The following is an 18,106-nucleotide window of genomic DNA, read 5'->3' on the forward strand; positions in this document are numbered from 1 at the left end:
CATCTGGCTTGCTGTGTTACACACATATTATCTAATACGGATTACAATGAGAAACATTTTTTTTTAAAGCAAAGGGAGAGAGCTCATGTTTGAGAAGTGGAAACATTATCCCGCAGCTTTGTTAGAAATATTCAATTAAGTCTAATGAGAGTGTTTAATCGAGAGCACTGTGTGGAGTTCCATCCCCCACATCCATACTCCCGATGTTAGGAATACCTGGCCCTATGATGGGTTTCCTGAGGCATCGTGAACACGTTGGTAGACAGGGAGACCCACAGAAAGGGAGTGGGGTGCTCTAGGGAAGAGGAGACAACTCGGGAGAAATCCCTCGTCTTCTCCAATACCCTATATAACTGACCTTCCCTGTTGCCCATCTTTCTGAGTGGAGGAAGGCGACACAACAAAGTGCCGAGTTCATTTCTCTGATACAGAGAGCTGGCATACATTACAGCAACTACGGCAGACAAACAGCACGAGAAGAATATTAAGCTGTAGACGGTCTTGAGAAGGAGAGTGGGAGATTCTAAAGCAAAGCAAATCAATGTTGTTGGCTTCTACATGTTGGGTATGCAGATGACTCCGGAAAGAATCTCCAGATCCAATCTAGAAGGAATATAGCTTCCATCTAAAATCAATCCTCAATTTGACTTATTTTCAAGGAAAACACTAGGCTTGTGTGTGTAGTTGGAGAGGGATGCTTTGGAGTTATTCATAACCTCTCAATCAGATTTGTTAAGGGGATTGGAAGCAATTTAAGGCATCTGCTGACGGTTTGACTTGGACTTTATTATAGCTCTCAATTCCATTATACAGAACGGGAGCAGGGATACAGCTCCATAATATCCCTTCATCACATTACCTTGTGAATAAACAGAGCCACCGTTCTGATCTCTACCCAGGTGGAAGTAGGGCTTTGACACAGTGCATAGTAGAGGGGGGGGGGGGGGGGGGCATTCTCTCCCTCCCCAACCACCTGCATCTCTCTCTCTCTCACACACTTATTTTCTGCCTGAGATCCTTTCATTATTGCTGGTAAATCCTAGACGGGGACCTTCAGCTAAGGGTTGAGGATTACAGGTAAGGATAGCTTGAGCTGCAAGACAGAAGCAAACATGCAAATAGTCTCGCTGTGAGCCGAGGTGGCTATTACTGGGTTTTTATGTCAGTCGCAGACCGTCTGCCACTGCAGTTTGCAACCTTTGGTAAGATAGAGCTGCAAGAGTATGGTAGCATGAGAACATTTCTTGCTAAACACTAATCAATGCAATTCCAGATTAATCTCATGGTAAATAACCCCAGAGCTTTCAGAGTATTGCTGTTTCTGATTGAAGAGAAAATTCTCCTCAAACTAATTCTCTGAATCCATCAATTGATGTTACACCCAGATTTGAAAAAAATGCACATGTTCATTCTCAAAGTTAAAGGCTATTAGTGCTGAGATTAACCAAATATATATACATATATAAATACAGTTGAAGTTGGAAGTTTACATACACTTAAGTAGGAGTCATTAAAACTCGTTTTTCAAACACTCCACAAATTTCTTGTTTACAAACTATAGTTTTGGCAAGTCGGTTAGGACATCTACTTTGTGCACGACACAACTCATTTTTCCAACAATTGTTTAGACAGATATTTCACTTATAATTCACTGTATTAATCTGGAATGGTGGGATTAGCCCAGAACTACACGCAGGACCTGATCAATGACCTGAAGAGAGCTGGGACCACAGTCTCAAAGAAAACCATTAGTAACACACTACACCGTCATGGATTAAAATCCTGCAGCGCACGCAAGGTCCCCCTGCTCAAGCCAGCGCATGTCCAGGCCCGTCTGAAGTTTGCCAATGACAATCTGGATGATCCAGAAGAGGAATGGGAGAAGGTCATGTGGTCTGATGAGACAAAAAAATAGAGCTTTTTTGGTCTAAACTCCACTCGCCATGTTTGGAGGAAGAAAAAGGATGAGTACAACCCCAAGAACACCATCCCAAACGTGAAGCATGGAGGTGGAAACATCATTCTTTGGGGATGCTTTTCTGCAAAGGGGACAGGACGACTGCACCGTATTGAGGGGAGGATGGATGGGGCCATGTATCGCAAGATCTTGGCCAACAACCTCCTTCCCTCAGTAAGAGCAGTGAAGATGGGTCGTGGCTGGGTCTTCCAGCATGACAACGACCCGAAACACACAGCCAGGGCAACTAAGGAGTGGCTCCGTAAGAAGCATCTCAAGGTCCTGGAGTGGCCTAGCCAGTCTCCAGACCTGAACCCAATAGAAAATCTTTGGAGGGAGCTGAAAGTCCGTATTGCCCAGTGACAGCCCCGAAACCTGAAGGATCTGGAGAAGGTCTGTATGGAGTGGGCCAAAATCCCTGCTGCAGTGTGTGCAAACCTGGTCAAGAACTACAGGAAACATATGATTTCTGTAATTGCAAACAAAGGTTTCTGTACCAAATATTAAGTTCGGCTTTTCTGATGTATCAAATACTTATGTCATGCAATAAAATGCAAATTACTTAAAAATCATACAAATGTGATTTTCTGGATTTTTGTTTTAGATTCCTTCTCTCACAATTGAAGTGTACCTATGATTAAAAAAAATGACAGACCTCTACATGCTTTATAAGTAGGAAAACCTGCAAAATCGGCAGTGTATCAAATACTTGTTCTCCCCACTGTATGTATGTATGTATGTATGTATATATTTTTTTTTACGAAAACGTGGTAATTAACTACAATGACCATAATCAATTGCGCGATGGCTTAAACTTGTCCGGTCTGTGTGGAGCAGACACAGAGACTGAGAGAAGAGAGACGTGCGGGGGGGTGTTTCCATTCAATTAAAGACCTAGACAACCAGTTGAGGGGAGTTCCTTGTACTTAATTCATCAATCAAGTACAAGGTTTGAGCAAAAAACCCGCAAACACTCGGCCCTCCATGGAATGAGTTTGACACGTGAGACAGCAGCAGGTAGCCTAGTGGTTAGAGTGTTTGGCCAGTAACTGAAAGGTTGCTAGATCAAATCCCCGGGCTGACAAAGTAAAAAATCTGTCGTTCTGTCCCTGAACAAGGCAGTTAACCCACAGTTCCTAGGCCATCATTGTAAATAAGAATTTGTTCTTAACTGACTTGCCTAGTTAAATAAAGGTTAAATTAAATCAAAATACTTTGAAGAACAACTTAAATTGTGATTTTATCACAGTATAGGCAGCAGATCTAAAGAGATGAGATGATGACTTGGAATGAAATGATAAAGTCATCAAATAAAATATTTTATTCAAGTAAAGTAACGTGAATAAATGTTGGTTATTAAGTGATAAGCAGTAAATGGGCAGTCACTAACACCAAGGGACTTTGATTAACAGTTTAATGCAGTGTTGTTAGAGCATTCAAGCATTCATATAAAAAATATCCAAACGGAAACGGATAACCGTGATTACTTTTTAATAATCAAACGGAAACCGAACCGACCTCAAAAAGCACTAATCGCTCAGCACTAACGGCAAGAAAGCACTCCTACTAGGTCATCGTACAGTCAATACAGAGGAGCAGCAGAGTCATGTCAGCAGGCCAAATGATGAGTTTGGGACTAACTAAACGAAACATGAAATCTCCTCCTCCTTCCATTCGACCCACTATGATGATTAAAGAGCCATAATAAATCCCTGGGTCAGCCACTAAGGACTGGTAATTGGAGAGAGATTCTGTTTGGAGAAAATGAAGAGGAAACAAACAGCAGCTGATGAAAAATGAGGGCAAGCAGATTTGTAGCTAATTATAGTGCATCCACAGCTCTCTCTCACAAGTTTCACACAATGCTCACACTGTATGTGGGATGCTCAGCCATCCCTACTGTCCCTACAGCATGTGCTACAGTAGGCTGGCGTTGACACCCTCTCACACACAAGCCTGGGGTTCAGCAAGGTGCAGGGCTGTTAATGAGCAGTCTTGGTGGCTTTTCTCTCCCACCATTGTTCATTTATTCAAGTAGGGTGCTTTGTATTTGGAGTCAGAGGAAGGCAGTCTCCTGAGAGGTTTCCTCCATGCCAGACAGAACACATTCACACAGAGAACATGGCTATGACATAACGAGGAGGAGTCAAACAGCTGACAGTTGTCAAACAAAAAGATGTCAAATTAACCAGGGCTTTGTTGTGAAATATTTTCTTTGTTTTTCCAATGGGGAAAAATATAGTTAATGGCTTGTCTTGACAAAGATATTTACATGAATGGTGCATAAGGTATGAGAACAATAATACGAGGGTGCAAGAAAACAAAGTACATAATAGTTAGTAATAACCAATCTACAAGATTATCACAGCATCCCATTTCAGAATGATGCAACTGTTAAAGTTGCATCAATAGGCCAACTGCATTTAGAGCTAGTTAAACCATATTAATGCAAATCCACAGTAAGGCTTCTCTACCCTACCTGCATTTAACCAGTGGTTATTACCTAAAGCTCAGAGCCTCCTCAGCCCCTGTGCCAGCAAGGCTGTAAACCAAACATGACATTCCTCTGCATTAGTGTCCTATGAATCCAGACACCTCCCAAACCCCACCTGTCTGCAGTTATCACTGCTGTGCCCACTCCCATTAGCTGAGATGGGAAAGGGTTGCTTTTAGGCTGCCCCTCTCCATAGGCTTTAATGCCCCTGAGCAGCATATTTGTTAGACTGTTACTCAGCAAACAAGCTGTGACTCCAATTCCCCGCTCAGTGACAGACGGAGGGGAACGGGGGGGGGGGGGGGGGGGGGGGGGGGGGGGCTTCACCCCTTAGGCCGGAGAGGAGATGGGATCACGCAGGGCCAAGTGAGTTTGATCTCATTTCTCTGTCCAGGGGTTGGAGGCCGCATGTCAATTTGTGAACGAGTGAGGACTCAGAAGGGAAATATGGGTTGAATTAGGCAGCCCACAATGAGGCAAAAATTAAGTCAGAATTGTGTTTGTGTGCGGGTGCTAAATGTTCAGAGCACTGAGATAAACTGATGAGAACAGAAAGGCCTGTCAGTTGTGTTTTCATGCATTCCCTTCTCTTACAATGACGGATAGGCCGTAACTGTAGATAAGAATTTGTTCTTAACTGACTTGCCTACTTAAATAAAAGGTTAAATAAAAAAGTTTAAAATGTTGACCTCCCTACTCCAGTCCACGTTTCTGCTGTTGCACAGGAGAAATAAGCCTTTGACATTACAAAAGTTAATGTCATGTCAGTCATCAGTGAAATGGATACAACAACCACCAGACATAAGGAGCCTTCCAGTGTGAGAGCACGGGTGTGAGAGCACGGGAGATAAGCAGGGGTTGTAGCGTCGAGCTACTGAATCCCTGCACCAACACAAAATACTTGAAGAAATGTAATGGTGTAGATAGAATTCAGAATCCCAGGAGAAATACAGGCTAAACAACAGGTAAAAACAACTAGGCCAATATCCCAGAGTAGATCCGTGTGTGACATGAGGATCTAGGGTACATCTCTATGGGACTAGAAAAAGATCTTCATCTCACAGTGGAGTGCTCAAATCTATTATAACATTTAACATTTAATTTCAGACTTGACGAACATCAGGCAGGCAACATTTGAAACGTCAGCCAATGAAAAATCGATGGCAGCCAAATAGCCATTCTGTTGACAGCCGCAGACAATATGCAGCCACCAAAACTGAACAAATGAAAAATGGACATTTACTTGAAGCATTTTAATTAATAATTGCTGTGCTGCTGAAAATGGCAGGGACTTATGCTCCAATGACTACTGCTTGAGCAAGGACAGGACATGGACAGTCAGTGGTTAAAGAGGTTTACTCTCCCCACTACATGGCTATGTTTTCTCTCAAGGACAGTAACCCAGGACTCAGCCCATTGTCCCATTAATTAAGGAAGATGGGAAGGGAGAGATCCAGACTGCCTGGCCAGCTTGAATGAAATATGGCTCTGTCTTCTGCTGGGAGGAGTTGATCAGACCGTGAAACTGCCAATTTAACTTGCCAAATCCCAAATGAGGATTTAGGCATGACATTAAAAGACGCAATGACAGCATTGAGATACCAACAATATGTTGAAGGTTTTGTATTTGTACGATATCGTATGTAGCTTTCAAGGGATGAAAAAACAACTACACAGGCCGGAGAAAAAGGCACGAGAGCTGGACTGAGCCGACACTCTCCATGCAATAATCGCTCTAATAAAATATTGTATCAATGTTTTCCCCATTCAGCTTGTTTGTGTAACTGACATTAAAACGAGTTAGGGACAAACCCAAAAGACTCCATCAAAGTGAGCTTCCGGAGAAGAGCATGAAATTCAGGGCAGGAAAAAGTGAAATCCCATAAATAAATCCTCCATAAGCCAATTCCTGTCAATACACACCGTGTGCCTTCAACCCAAAGCACCTCATTCACAAACATGACACAACACCACCAGAAAATGGAAAGATGCTATTCGCAGGAGAAATAATCTCATAAAACCATTAAGGGAACAACGTAGGTGCATTATGGGGGATTACACCAACTCCTCATACACATTCCATTTCTCTGCCACTTCTGTGGAGCAAATACAGGAGTTTAACTGCTCACTGAAGTCCTGTAACAAGTTTAAGAAGCCCATCCTTGCAGTGGAGCATAGCCTACGTACATGTTTAGGCCTATGTGAGCAATGTTATTGTGACCATGTTGGAGTGTGTGTGTGTGTGTGTGTGTACTTGCAAACCGATTTGATTCCTGTAGTGAACATGGCTTCACTCCAGACGCCCCTCAAGCTACTTAATCAGAACAACAATGTGGGTTTGACAAAGATTTGACTTAGAGAGAGCAGTTACATATTTCCATGTTGAGTGAGTGCATACAGTAGATCTTTCAATAAAAACTATTTATTCACGCAATTTAGTGTTAAGCTTCAGGCAGATACTGCTGTTTGTTTGGTCTTTATGGATGGACCCTGTTTGGTATTATGCTAATATACCACTATAAGCCTGGAGGGGGAGAGTGCTACACATAAGAGGATTGCACTGGAAACAGTAGCACAACCAGAGGCCACAGACATACTGTATACAGTACATCAGTGAGAAATTAGATTATTTATTCATTCATTCATGTATCTATACAAACTGATGTAAACAAATGTACTGTATGTTCAATACTCGGCCAGCTTTCCAGGAAGAGACACGGTGTAAACATTGCACCTCAAAGCCTGGTCCCTCACTAGCCACGCTGTGCTCATTTTAATTCTGTAATTATTCAAATTAGTAGCGAACACTGGGAAGCAAGTCTAGAATTTATGACAGAATGTACTGTTCCATGTTAAGGTCGGTACAATACCATTATGAGACATAAGTTAATTTCATCCTTTCATGATTGCAATATCTGTATAAAATCTGCGTGGCTGTTATATCATGTTAATTTACAGCATATGTCATGAATGTTACATGCAGGCCTACAGTAGATCTTTAAAAACAATCAATATTACAGAAACGATTCTGTATGAAAAAAAAAAAAAAGAAACGCAATGCTTCTAACATGCAAAATGTGACACAGTGACTCAAAACAGGCTAAACGACTAAATATGCCTTTTAAAATTGTCCAGTTCTGCAATGAGTGAATCCCTTTATAAAGTCCCACTCCAGTAGCGTTGATATGAGGCAAATCTGTTTCCCTCACATTACACCAACAATCAACTTCTCTCTAACAGAAAAAAACAATTCCTAATTGGATGCTGCGGGGAGCATTGCAAAGCCACGTTGCCTAGCGACAAGCCATATGATAGTATCGGTTTGGTGTCTTTGAGCATAATGACATTTATAATTATTTGGCAATTACCACTTTTTTCTAATGAGTTCTCACAATCCGATTCCCCGGCATAGCAAAACCATTATAGAGATATAAAACTGTGATACCAACCCCAGGGAACCTCAACGTTCTAGTAAAATATAACCAATAAAATGAAATGCAAAAATCCCTCAAGGTTGTTATGTGATGCTATAGGAGTATTGGAGCTCGTTGGCACGTTACGCATTTATTCCTCGGCTTATTGTGTCAGTACTGACTTGGTGACCAGGGTAGCAGTAGAACCACTCAAGTATGTCGGAATTAGCCAATTAGGAGCCTTTTTACAGGGATACTTAACCATCTGTAGTTGTCACAACCTGCTCATCTTAATAAACTACCAGAACATACAGATGAAGTCGGAAGTTTACATACACCTTAGCCAAATACATTTAAACTCAATTTTTCACAATTCCTGACATTTAATCCTAGTAAAAAATCCCTGTCTTAGGTCAGTTAGGATCACCACTTTATTTTAAGAATGTGAAATGTCAGAATAATAGTAGAGAAAATTATTTATTTCAGCTTTTATTTATTTCATCACATTCCCAGTGGGTCAGAAATTTACATACACTCAATTAGTATTTGGTAGTATTGCCTTTAAATTGTTTAACTTGGGTCAAACGTGTTGGGTAGCCTTCCACAATAAGTTGGGTGAATTTTGTCCCATTCCTACTGACAAAGCTGGTGTAACTGAGTCAGGTTTGTAGGCATCCTTGCTCGTACACGCTTTTTCAGTTCTGCCCACAAATTTTCTATGGGATTGAGGTCAGGGCTTTGCGATGGCCACTCCAATATCTTGACTTTGTTGTTCTTAAGCCATTTTGCCAAAATTTGGAGGTATGCTTGGGGTCATTATCCATTTTCAAGATCCATTTGCGACCAGGCTTGAACTTCCTGACTGATGTCTTCAGATGTTGCTTCAATATATCCACATAATTCCACTTCCTCATGATTCCATCTATTTTGTGAAGTGCACCAGTCCCTCCTTCAGCAAAGCACCCGAACAACATGATGCTGCCACCCCCGTGCTTCAAGATTGGGATGGTGTTCTTCAGCTTGCAAGCCTCCCCCTTTTTCCTCCAAACATAACAATGATCATTATGGCCAAACAGTTATATTTTTGTTTCATCAGACCAGAGGACATTTCTCCAAAAAGTATGATCTTTGTCCCCATGTGCAGTTGCAAACTGGGGGTTTTGGAGTAGTGGCTTCATCCTTGCTGAGTGGCCTTTCAGGTAATGTTCATATAGGACTCGTTTTACTGTGGATATAGATACTTTTGTGCCTGTTTCCTCCAGCATCTTCACAAGGTCCTTTGTGGTTGTTCTGGGAATTAATTGCACTTTTCGCACCAAAGTATGTTCATCTCTTGGAGACAGAACGCATCTCCTTCCTGAGCGGTATGACGGCTGCATGGTCCCATGGTGTTTATACTTGCGTACTATTGTTTGTACAGATGAACGTGGTACCTTCAGGCATTGGAAATTGCTCCCAAGGATGAACCAGACTTGTGGAGGTCTACAAAATATTTTGGCTGATTTCTTTTGATTTTCCCATGATGTCAAGCAAAGAGGCACTGAGTTTGAAGGTAGGCCTAGAAATACAGTCACAGGTACACCTACAATTGACTCAAATGATGTCAATTAGTCTATCAGAAGCTTCTAAAGCCATGACAATTTTCTGGAATTTTCCAAGCTGTTTAAAGGCCCAGTCAACTTAGTGTATGTAAACTTCTGACCCACTGGAATTATAAGTTAAATAATCTCTCTAAACAATTGTTGGAAAATTGACTTAGATAGATGTCCTAACCGACTTACCACAACTATAGTTATTTAACAAGAAATTTGTGGAGTGATTAAAAAACAAGTTTTAATGACTCCAACCTAAGTGTATGTAAACTTCCGACTTCAACTGTAGATGAGGAGGATTGAACAGACAACACCATAAGTGGAAGAGAGCGATGAGACATGATACAGACTGGCCATGTGATACTGTAGAGGGGGACAGCGGCTGCTCGACAGTCCAATTTACAGCTTAAATAGGCCTCGACATTGAACAGGAAGCAATTTCAGATCTCTTAAAAGGAGTCGTGGGTAGAGGGTCACTGGATGCAGCTCGGCTGTGTATGTTTACAGCTTTAAACACCACTAAAATTGGAGCTGCGACACGGGATGACCCTCCTCTGATCATCCCTGGATAGGACGCATGATAATAAAATACCTCTCTGTGACACTGCTGACCAGGCCACAAAGATAGCAAGTGGTGGTCCAAACCAAATGAGGTCCACTTAAAATGTTCCACACAAAAACCTAACATGATTTTCCACTTACTGTACCGGCTGTAGTCGATTCGCCAAAACAGTCCTTTTTGTGCATCCTATGGGGTATTGGAAAACACTTTGCACACTCTTGATTTCTAGTACAGGCTATACAGTCATGTCCGAGTCTCTCTCTCCCCATGCTTAGAGAGGCTGGCAGGTGCAGTGGAAAGACAGAGCACTAATTCACCTAATTCTCTAATTAATTTCCTCCTGAAAAGCAGCATCCTCACTCCCACACTAAGCTCTTCACAGCTAAATGTGGCTGCACCACACACACATTGCAGAGGACAATATAATTGTACATTTCAGTGCTATTTCTAATCAGCAGCAATTTTCTCTACAGGTGTATAGTCTCTGAATGTTTATATATATTATTATTATTATTTTTTACATTTGCAGATTGACAATCAGTGAAACAACAAAGCGTTTCCATGGCAGTCTCCTGGTTTGGGTGCCTGCACTCGAGCCAGGCTCCTGCCAGTGTGACGTGTGCCCCGGGGCTCAGCTTCTCTGTAGACCTAGGCAAAAATCCCCCTAGGACAGGTGCTCTAGTCTCTTGCAGCAGCCTCTTGCACAAGATGAATATGAGAAGCAGGCAACGAGCAGCCATTCAAACTGACTGACTAGTTGAATCTGTGAGTTGTAACATTCCTGCTTGCATTTTACAAAAGTGGTCAACACCCACAGTTCCAATCCTCGCTCCAGCACAGATTTTTTTTTTGTATAAATCATAAACCAAACTGTAACATAGACTTCCGTGCTAAATTACAGACAGGCTAACCTTTAAGATACTCTCTCCAGCTGGGCTGGCATGTCCAAAAGAATATGCTTTCTAATCCCTTAGCAGCTTAAATATGAATGATTATGCTCTGGTTAAATTGTCACAGCTCAGTAAGCAAATACCCCAAAAAGATACCTTAGGTCAGACACGACAACAGTCTCTGTGATTGTCTTAATATGAGATTTAACTTCCTGGGAGAAAAAAAAAAGCTAAAACGTCAGGACCATAAGTCTAAGTGACAGCTTTTGTCGGATGGCATTTTGTGGAAAAAGAGAAAGCCAGTAAAACAAGAAGAAGCCCAATTTATTTATTCAGTGGTGAGGAAAATGGGAATTCCTCTCTCTCTTAGTCAACTTGAAAATTGTTTAACTATAATATATTTTAATCCAATTGTTTGGAGCTTAAGGAACTCAGGAGAAAGTTTGTGTTCCACACAATATAAATAAAAAGTGATAATTGCCTTGACAGATCATCTACCCAGCTGTCTCATGAAACTTGTAGAATAGGCCCTAGGGCCGGGACGATACCAGTACTGCGATACTCATTAGTCCCACGGCAAGGAAGCAAAACACAAAGCGGATTTAACTTCTTCAGGAAGTCATATTTATTTATATTTTTCAAGCTATAGCACGCAAGGTTTGGAGTGCTTTAAATTTGGTCTGCTACGTGTTTTCATTTTTGCCATGGGGAAAAAAATATTGCGATACCGGCCCTAGTAGACCGACATTCTCTCCAAGGGTTGAATAGCACAAGGTAACCCACAAACTGATCCCAATACAGACGGGAAATCTTTAGCAAGTTACTATGTCATATCAATTCAAAAAGATATGAAGAGAAGGAGATGGGCTGCCAAGAACGGACTCAACTTCCTCGCTTTTGTATACAGTGTGTGAAACACAGATTTTGACCATCTATACAAGCATCTACTTACCAAGCTCCAGAAGAGTGCCCAATTCCCCAGAATGAATTCACTACTCGACTCTAATGATAAAGAGACTGATCACACAGCCATTAGACTGCCATGCCACATTGTCCCTATGTTTCATTGTAGAACGTGAGTCTACAGACTCCAATCTTGCTGAAGAAATGAAAAAGATATTGCACACCAACACTACACACACCATGTCCTGCATTAGTCTAATCTGGTATCGTTCCCAATTAGCTTCCATCCAGCCTTACTGTAATGCCAGATTACTGAGTCTGGCAATGCAAGGTTCCAATAAACCATTTAGGACATTTGCCTACTCACCGGCGGTGAAATCCTTGTTTAGGTCGATGAAAGCATTGGAATGAGGAACACGCATCTTGACACGTGAACTTAGAGCTGCCTGCCACACTGCGTTCCTGTGAGGAAAGAAAACAACATGATTCATGTGCTCAGCAGACATTCTGAAAAAACACAGAACCAACCAACAAAGGTGCTGTTTTTAACACTGCATACATCTATAATATTTCAATGTATTGCAATTGAGTTTTGTCAAGACATGGATAATAATGTAAAATAAAACAATGTTTATGGGGACTGCAAAGCATTGGGTCACTTTTCTAATCTCCACTTTACCTTCCAGTAAGATAGCAGACTTCAGTGGAGAAATCAGCAGAAACCCCAAAGATGTCTGGAATCATGTCCCCATTGAAGCTGCGTAAGAGAATTTCATTTATAAAACCGTCAAAACTCCCTACTCATGAGCAAGATCAAAGGACAAAGTTTAGGTAAACAGTATTGCTTGCATGGAAACAACTGCTACAGGTGATTTGTAATCTATATTTTTTTACATGCTTAACCTACTCCATTATCAGAGGTTGGTCCACAAATGTCTTATTAAGGTCCGCTTGCCCATCTGCAAAACCAGATAAGAGATGTTAATCAGTTAGCTATTTAATAACAGAAGTTAACTTTCCATATTAGAGTACATTATTTTTGTTCTACAAGCCTCAAACAAGCCTGAATCTAGGCCTAATAGAGCAACAATTTACCCAGGGTTTGGTTGTTTCCCCAGAATACAAAAACCATTGTTTCTGAGGTGGCCTTGGTCTTGAGCTGAACTGTAAGAAGCACATCCATCTGAGAATCTCCATCGTAGTCTCCAGGAACAACACCAGTTATGATACAATTGCTGAAAGAGGAAAGACATTCACTGAGTGCCTGCTGTTGACATAAGCCAGTAAAGAATAGCATAGGGCTTTTCTCAGTGACAGCTAAAATCCTCTTGTGTCAATCTACCCTAACCCACAGGGTTTGCCAGGACATTGTGGAATTATTGATGATTCAAGATGAGAAGTGGTGTGTGCACTAATACAATTGAGAGAATAAGATCAGAAACTTACGCGGGCAAAGCCTTTTTAGGGATATGGACTTTTGGCTTGAAGTATGGGGCTTTCAGATCAGCCAAGAATATCACCAACTCAGATTCTAAAAGTTCAATCAAATATGCAATAAAAACAAATTCACAAAATGCTTACTTTCATACTCAGCACAGCAAAGTCACATAACCATATCAGCAATGCAGTGACACATTCACTGAAAGACATTAATTGGTGAGCTATACCCATTTTATGTTTTTTTTTCATTCTAGTTACTAGGCTACTGTGTCTTGTGATGTAGGTAATGCCAGAGGTGGAAAAAGTACTCAATTGTCATACTTGAGTAAAAGTAAAGATACCTTAATAGAAAATAACTCAAGTAAAAGTCACCCAGTAAAATACTACTTGAGTAAAAGTCTAAAAAAATTCTGGTTTTAAATATACTTAAGTACAGTGGTGGGAAAAGTAGTCAATTGTCATACTAAAAAGTAAAAGCTATACCTCAAATTCTTTATATTAAGCAAACCAGACGACACAATTTCCTTATTATTATTATATGACAGCCAGGGTCACACTCCAACACTCAGACATAATTTACAAACTAAGCATTTGTGTTTAGTGAGTCTGCCAGATCAGAGGCAGTAGGGATGACTATGGACGTTCTCTCAGTCCGTCAATTGGACAATTTTCCTGTACTGCTAAGCATTCAAATTGTAACGAGTACTTTTGGGTGTCAAGGAAAATGTATGGAGTAAAAAGTACATTATTTTTATTAGGAATTTAGTGAAGTAAAAGTTCTAAAAAATATAAATAGTAAAGTACAGATACCCCAAAAAAACAACTTAAGTAGTACTTTAAAGTATTTTACACCACTGTGTCATTACACTGAACACCATTGCATTGCATTGAACACCCAACAGCTTTTCAAGCAGAGAAAATAGATTGCTACGTCATCACTGTTTTTATTGCTTTGCATTGCCTGTCTCTATATCCAAGACAGGCACCCGTTATGTACTATCCCTATTAGTCAATATAGGCTAGAGCAAATTGTATCCAGTGGTAAATAATTGTGTTAGCTACATGACTAAGTAACTGCTTACCAGACAATATGACAGCACTCAACAGCTTGGTTTAGCTAGCTAAATTAGCTAGCATCCTATGGGTTTTTGGAACACATGTCATTCATTCAAGTAGTCTCATCTGGTATCTAGCTAAAGTTTCTATATTATTCACTAACGAAATGAATCCTATTGAAAAGGCAATACAAAACACTGAACAGTATTCTAGCCAGCTAGCTAACGTTAGCTACTCACGTTCTCTGATGATGAAAATATCGGTCTGTTTATCCGAGTTGAAATCCCCAAACGCAGCCACAGTACCATGATTTTCAGACCCGAACAAGTCAGTTGTTACATCTTGAAGAGCAGATGCTGAATACTGCCCTGCAAAATACACAGTAAATATAAAAATCTTGATAAACAATATCCTCATAGTTGTTCAATTCAAACAACACAAACTGGAATACTGCAGTGCGCGTTTGGTTTACGGCAGAAATGACAGCAAGAAATGCATTAAGCATAAACTCGTGGGGTTTGACACTTGTCAAAAAATAACACAATCGACAGCCTTATTTAGTCGTAAATATAAAGGTAAAGAACATCAATGGCACAAGAGGGAGATAGACTATTTACATGTTAATAAATGTGTGGTGTGACGTCACAGCATCAGCACTTCCTAGTTTGCAGCAGTGTCACAACGTGCTGTTACTTAGTAAACACAGAGAACCAACCAACATGTCAAGCTTGGCAGATGTCGGCAGGAAACTCCTGGAAATCAAAGCCAGACAAAAACGTTCAGGTTTGACATATTCACTTGCTTGACACTGCATTATCTGCAAACCTCTGCGAATGTCCTGAGTGAAACATCAACGAAACAGATTATATAAATTCCTTGCCTGCTATAGCCCACTACAGTGGGCATGCATGAGCATGAAAGGTCAAGTTTGCAGCTACTGGAGCTATTTTAAGATTTTTAAATCAGGTGTTGCCTCTCTACCCTTGCCGTTTGTGTTAGGCTACATAAAACAGCAACGTTATCATATTGAAAGAGAATAAATGTACATGCTGGCCAGAGGAGGCTGGTGGGAGGACAGGCTCATTTTAATGGCTGGAATGGAATACATGTAACGGAGTCAAACATGTGGCTTCCATGTGTTTGTGTTTGACTCCATTCTATTTAATACCATTCCAGCCATTACAATGAGCCCGTCCTCATATACATGTAGCTCCTCCCACCAGCCTCCTCTGATGTAGGCTATGTTCCTCGTTTATCAGGCTAGATGCCATTACATTAGCCAACATGGCAACCTGCTCACATAGACAGTGCAGGGGTAGGCAATGAGATTCAGCCATTTTTGTTGGGGTGCCGAAAGAGATTATATCGGAAAATAACAATCATTTCATACCTTGATTATATTGAGACACGATCAAATATGGCAGGTAGCCTAGCAGTTGTTAACGTTGGGCCAGTAACCGAAAGGCCGCTGGTTTGAATCCCCGAGCCGACTAGGTGAAAAATCTGTTAATGTGCCCTTGAGCGAGGGGGGTGGAATCATTTGCGGGCTTTGCCTATGTCCATGTCTTATAACTCATATACTGATTTTGATTATGATCAGTGACTAATCAAGCCTGCTGTCAATTAAAGGCCTCATGCAATTTTTCATTACATTTTTTTTATTCAACAATAAAGGCAATAGCACGGTATTTAAGAAATACCTTATCATAATCATAATAATAATTTTAATTTGTTGAGTATCATTCATACAAACATTATAGTTTGACGAATGAATGCCTTAAAATATGTATCGACATTTATGAACTTTTATTTGAAAAAGACATTAGGCTAATTCAAACCATCATTACTAGTTCACTCATCTTAACCATCCTATGCCAACATATCATTTCCAAGTAGGCTAATCCTTTAATGACCATTGTAGGCTACATGGCGTATTCATGTTTTGTCATTTGTTGTCTGTTTTGTAGCCACCTAATATTAACTTGCTATGTGATTCATTATTGATTTTTTTTCTTAAGCCGCTCTACTAACCCTCCTGTGAATTGCTGTAGATTTGTAATTTAGCTGAGAGACGATTGCCCTTTACCTCACCTTTTGAAAATGGCCAGCTCGGAATGTGAGATTTCCAAAGCTCCTCGGAAACTAAAAAGATATGGTAAGTAGTGAATTGAGCATATGTAACTATTCTCCAGGTCGTTGCTGTAAATGAGAATGTGTTCTCAGTCAACTTACATGGTAAAATAAGTTTAAAAAAGAGGTAACAAGCACTCCAAACCCAAAGCCTTTCAAACTGGGTTGAACTAAATCTAGATTTAATCGAGTGTAATGCCTGTATATCATTCTATGAGAAAATTAGCAGGATGACATCACTCCAAATTATACATTTCAATGATTAATCTTGCCAGCCAGAGTTTTGTACTACTATACCACCCTAGTATCATATGTCAGTTTCAGTGGAGAGTGCTGAGGGGAGGATGGCTCATAATAATGGCTAAAACGGAGCAAATGGAATGGCATCAAACACATGGATGCCATTCCAATTCAGGATTTACCACAAGCCTGTCCTCCCAAATGAAGCTGCTACCATCCTGCTTTGTTCAGTTTTCTTCAGGTGAATGGTATGATATGCTGATAATGCTGTAATACACTTTTATTACTACTGTCTACGTGGCTTGGTCAGGATGCTATACCAATATACCAGTCTTGGATATAGGCTACGTTCAATACATGGGGTAGATTTTGTGAGATACAATTGGGTATACACTACTGTATCTAAAAATGATCCAGGTAATCAAGTTGTCGTCATAATTCACTTTTTTTTGCTGCACCTATGATTGACAGTCTCTCCCTAGGGTTACCACCAAATGTAGTACAACCAATATACTGTTGAATGGAAATAGAAAATGATACTAACCAGTATTCAATTCATAAGCCTAGTATTAACAAATATTGAACTCTCTCAGTGAAGTTAATCACACAATATTTTCCAACAACCACAGACTTCGATCCATGTTTCTATGCAGTAGAAATGAAATAAAACCTTTAATTTGCATATTAGCCTCACACTGCCTCTGCAGAGTTATCTTGAAAAGTGATGGCTTTGTCCCTACTACTTAAAAGCTGATGGAAATTATGGTAATTTCACTGGAAATGTGGATTTTGCAGTACCTAAGGTATTGACCCAAGGTCGATCCCATTAAAATGTAAATCACTCCAAAATAAAATTTGTCTGAAATAGTGGTCCAACAGATGGGGCTCCCCTGAAATTCACTTGGTTCTGAAGAAAGCTTGAAATGGTGGCAAGTTCCATTATATTTTAAATTTGTGCTCAGCGTATGAAATCACACTTCTTGCTGGAGGCTTGTTTTGATATTTACAGTGACTAAATGTGAGTTGGAAATGGGGCCATGTCGTGATTGCATGCGTCAATGCATTGTGGTTTTTGTGTGACTTGGACTGTTCATTTTATTCTGACGGAAATCACAAAAAATGACTGATACTGATTTACTTTGACAATGTGTTTAGGATGTTGCTCTTCAATCCCATGTGTAGTTAATCTTCATTATCTAAAACCATTCTGTAAAATATGTTTAGCATTTAGGTCTAAATACATTTGTTTCTGAAGATGTGTGATAGAAGTGCTGATAACTAGGAACCTTTGTGGCATCAGTCTTACAGCCTAATACTCCCCAAGTGCTGATGGGAGTCTTTATTTGACATATAGTTACTGTAGTGTGTGTCTCCAGAGTGTGTCGGAAAGTACCATTGAGGCACCTGAGACATGAACAAATGACCTCAA

General features: G+C 40.4%; 2 protein-coding genes across 5 annotated transcripts in view; one reads left to right on the forward strand and one right to left on the reverse strand.

Annotated features, from left to right (window-relative positions):
* Nucleotides 1-14,907, reverse strand: part of LOC110526271 (T-cell immunomodulatory protein) — a 112,526-nt gene extending 97,619 nt beyond the window's left edge. The window contains exons 1-6 of one of the 2 annotated variants that reach the window (XM_021607083.2): nt 14,547-14,907; nt 13,258-13,342; nt 12,907-13,046; nt 12,719-12,770; nt 12,491-12,568; nt 12,179-12,273 (exon numbers count right to left, since the gene is read on the reverse strand). In XM_021607083.2, coding sequence (XP_021462758.2) covers nt 12,179-12,273; nt 12,491-12,568; nt 12,719-12,770; nt 12,907-13,046; nt 13,258-13,342; nt 14,547-14,724 — 628 coding nt within the window. In that variant the 5' untranslated portion in view covers nt 14,725-14,907. The remainder of the gene's footprint in view (nt 1-12,178; nt 12,274-12,490; nt 12,569-12,718; nt 12,771-12,906; nt 13,047-13,257; nt 13,343-14,546) is intronic. The other variant, XM_036980625.1, reaches the window with a different exon arrangement.
* A 45-nt stretch (nt 14,908-14,952) lies between these two features.
* The window catches only part of LOC110526270 (phosphorylase b kinase regulatory subunit beta), an 81,076-nt gene continuing 77,922 nt past the window's right edge, over nt 14,953-18,106 (forward strand). For 2 of the 3 annotated variants that reach the window (XM_036980623.1, XM_036980622.1), the window contains exon 1: nt 14,958-15,090. In XM_036980623.1, coding sequence (XP_036836518.1) covers nt 15,027-15,090 — 64 coding nt within the window. In that variant the 5' untranslated portion in view covers nt 14,958-15,026. Of the gene's footprint in view, nt 15,091-16,358; nt 16,463-18,106 lie in introns of all 3 variants that reach the window. The other variant, XM_036980624.1, reaches the window with a different exon arrangement.

This window comes from Oncorhynchus mykiss, chromosome 6, assembly GCF_013265735.2.
Source record: "Oncorhynchus mykiss isolate Arlee chromosome 6, USDA_OmykA_1.1, whole genome shotgun sequence".
Classification (NCBI taxonomy): Eukaryota; Metazoa; Chordata; class Actinopteri; order Salmoniformes; family Salmonidae; genus Oncorhynchus; species Oncorhynchus mykiss.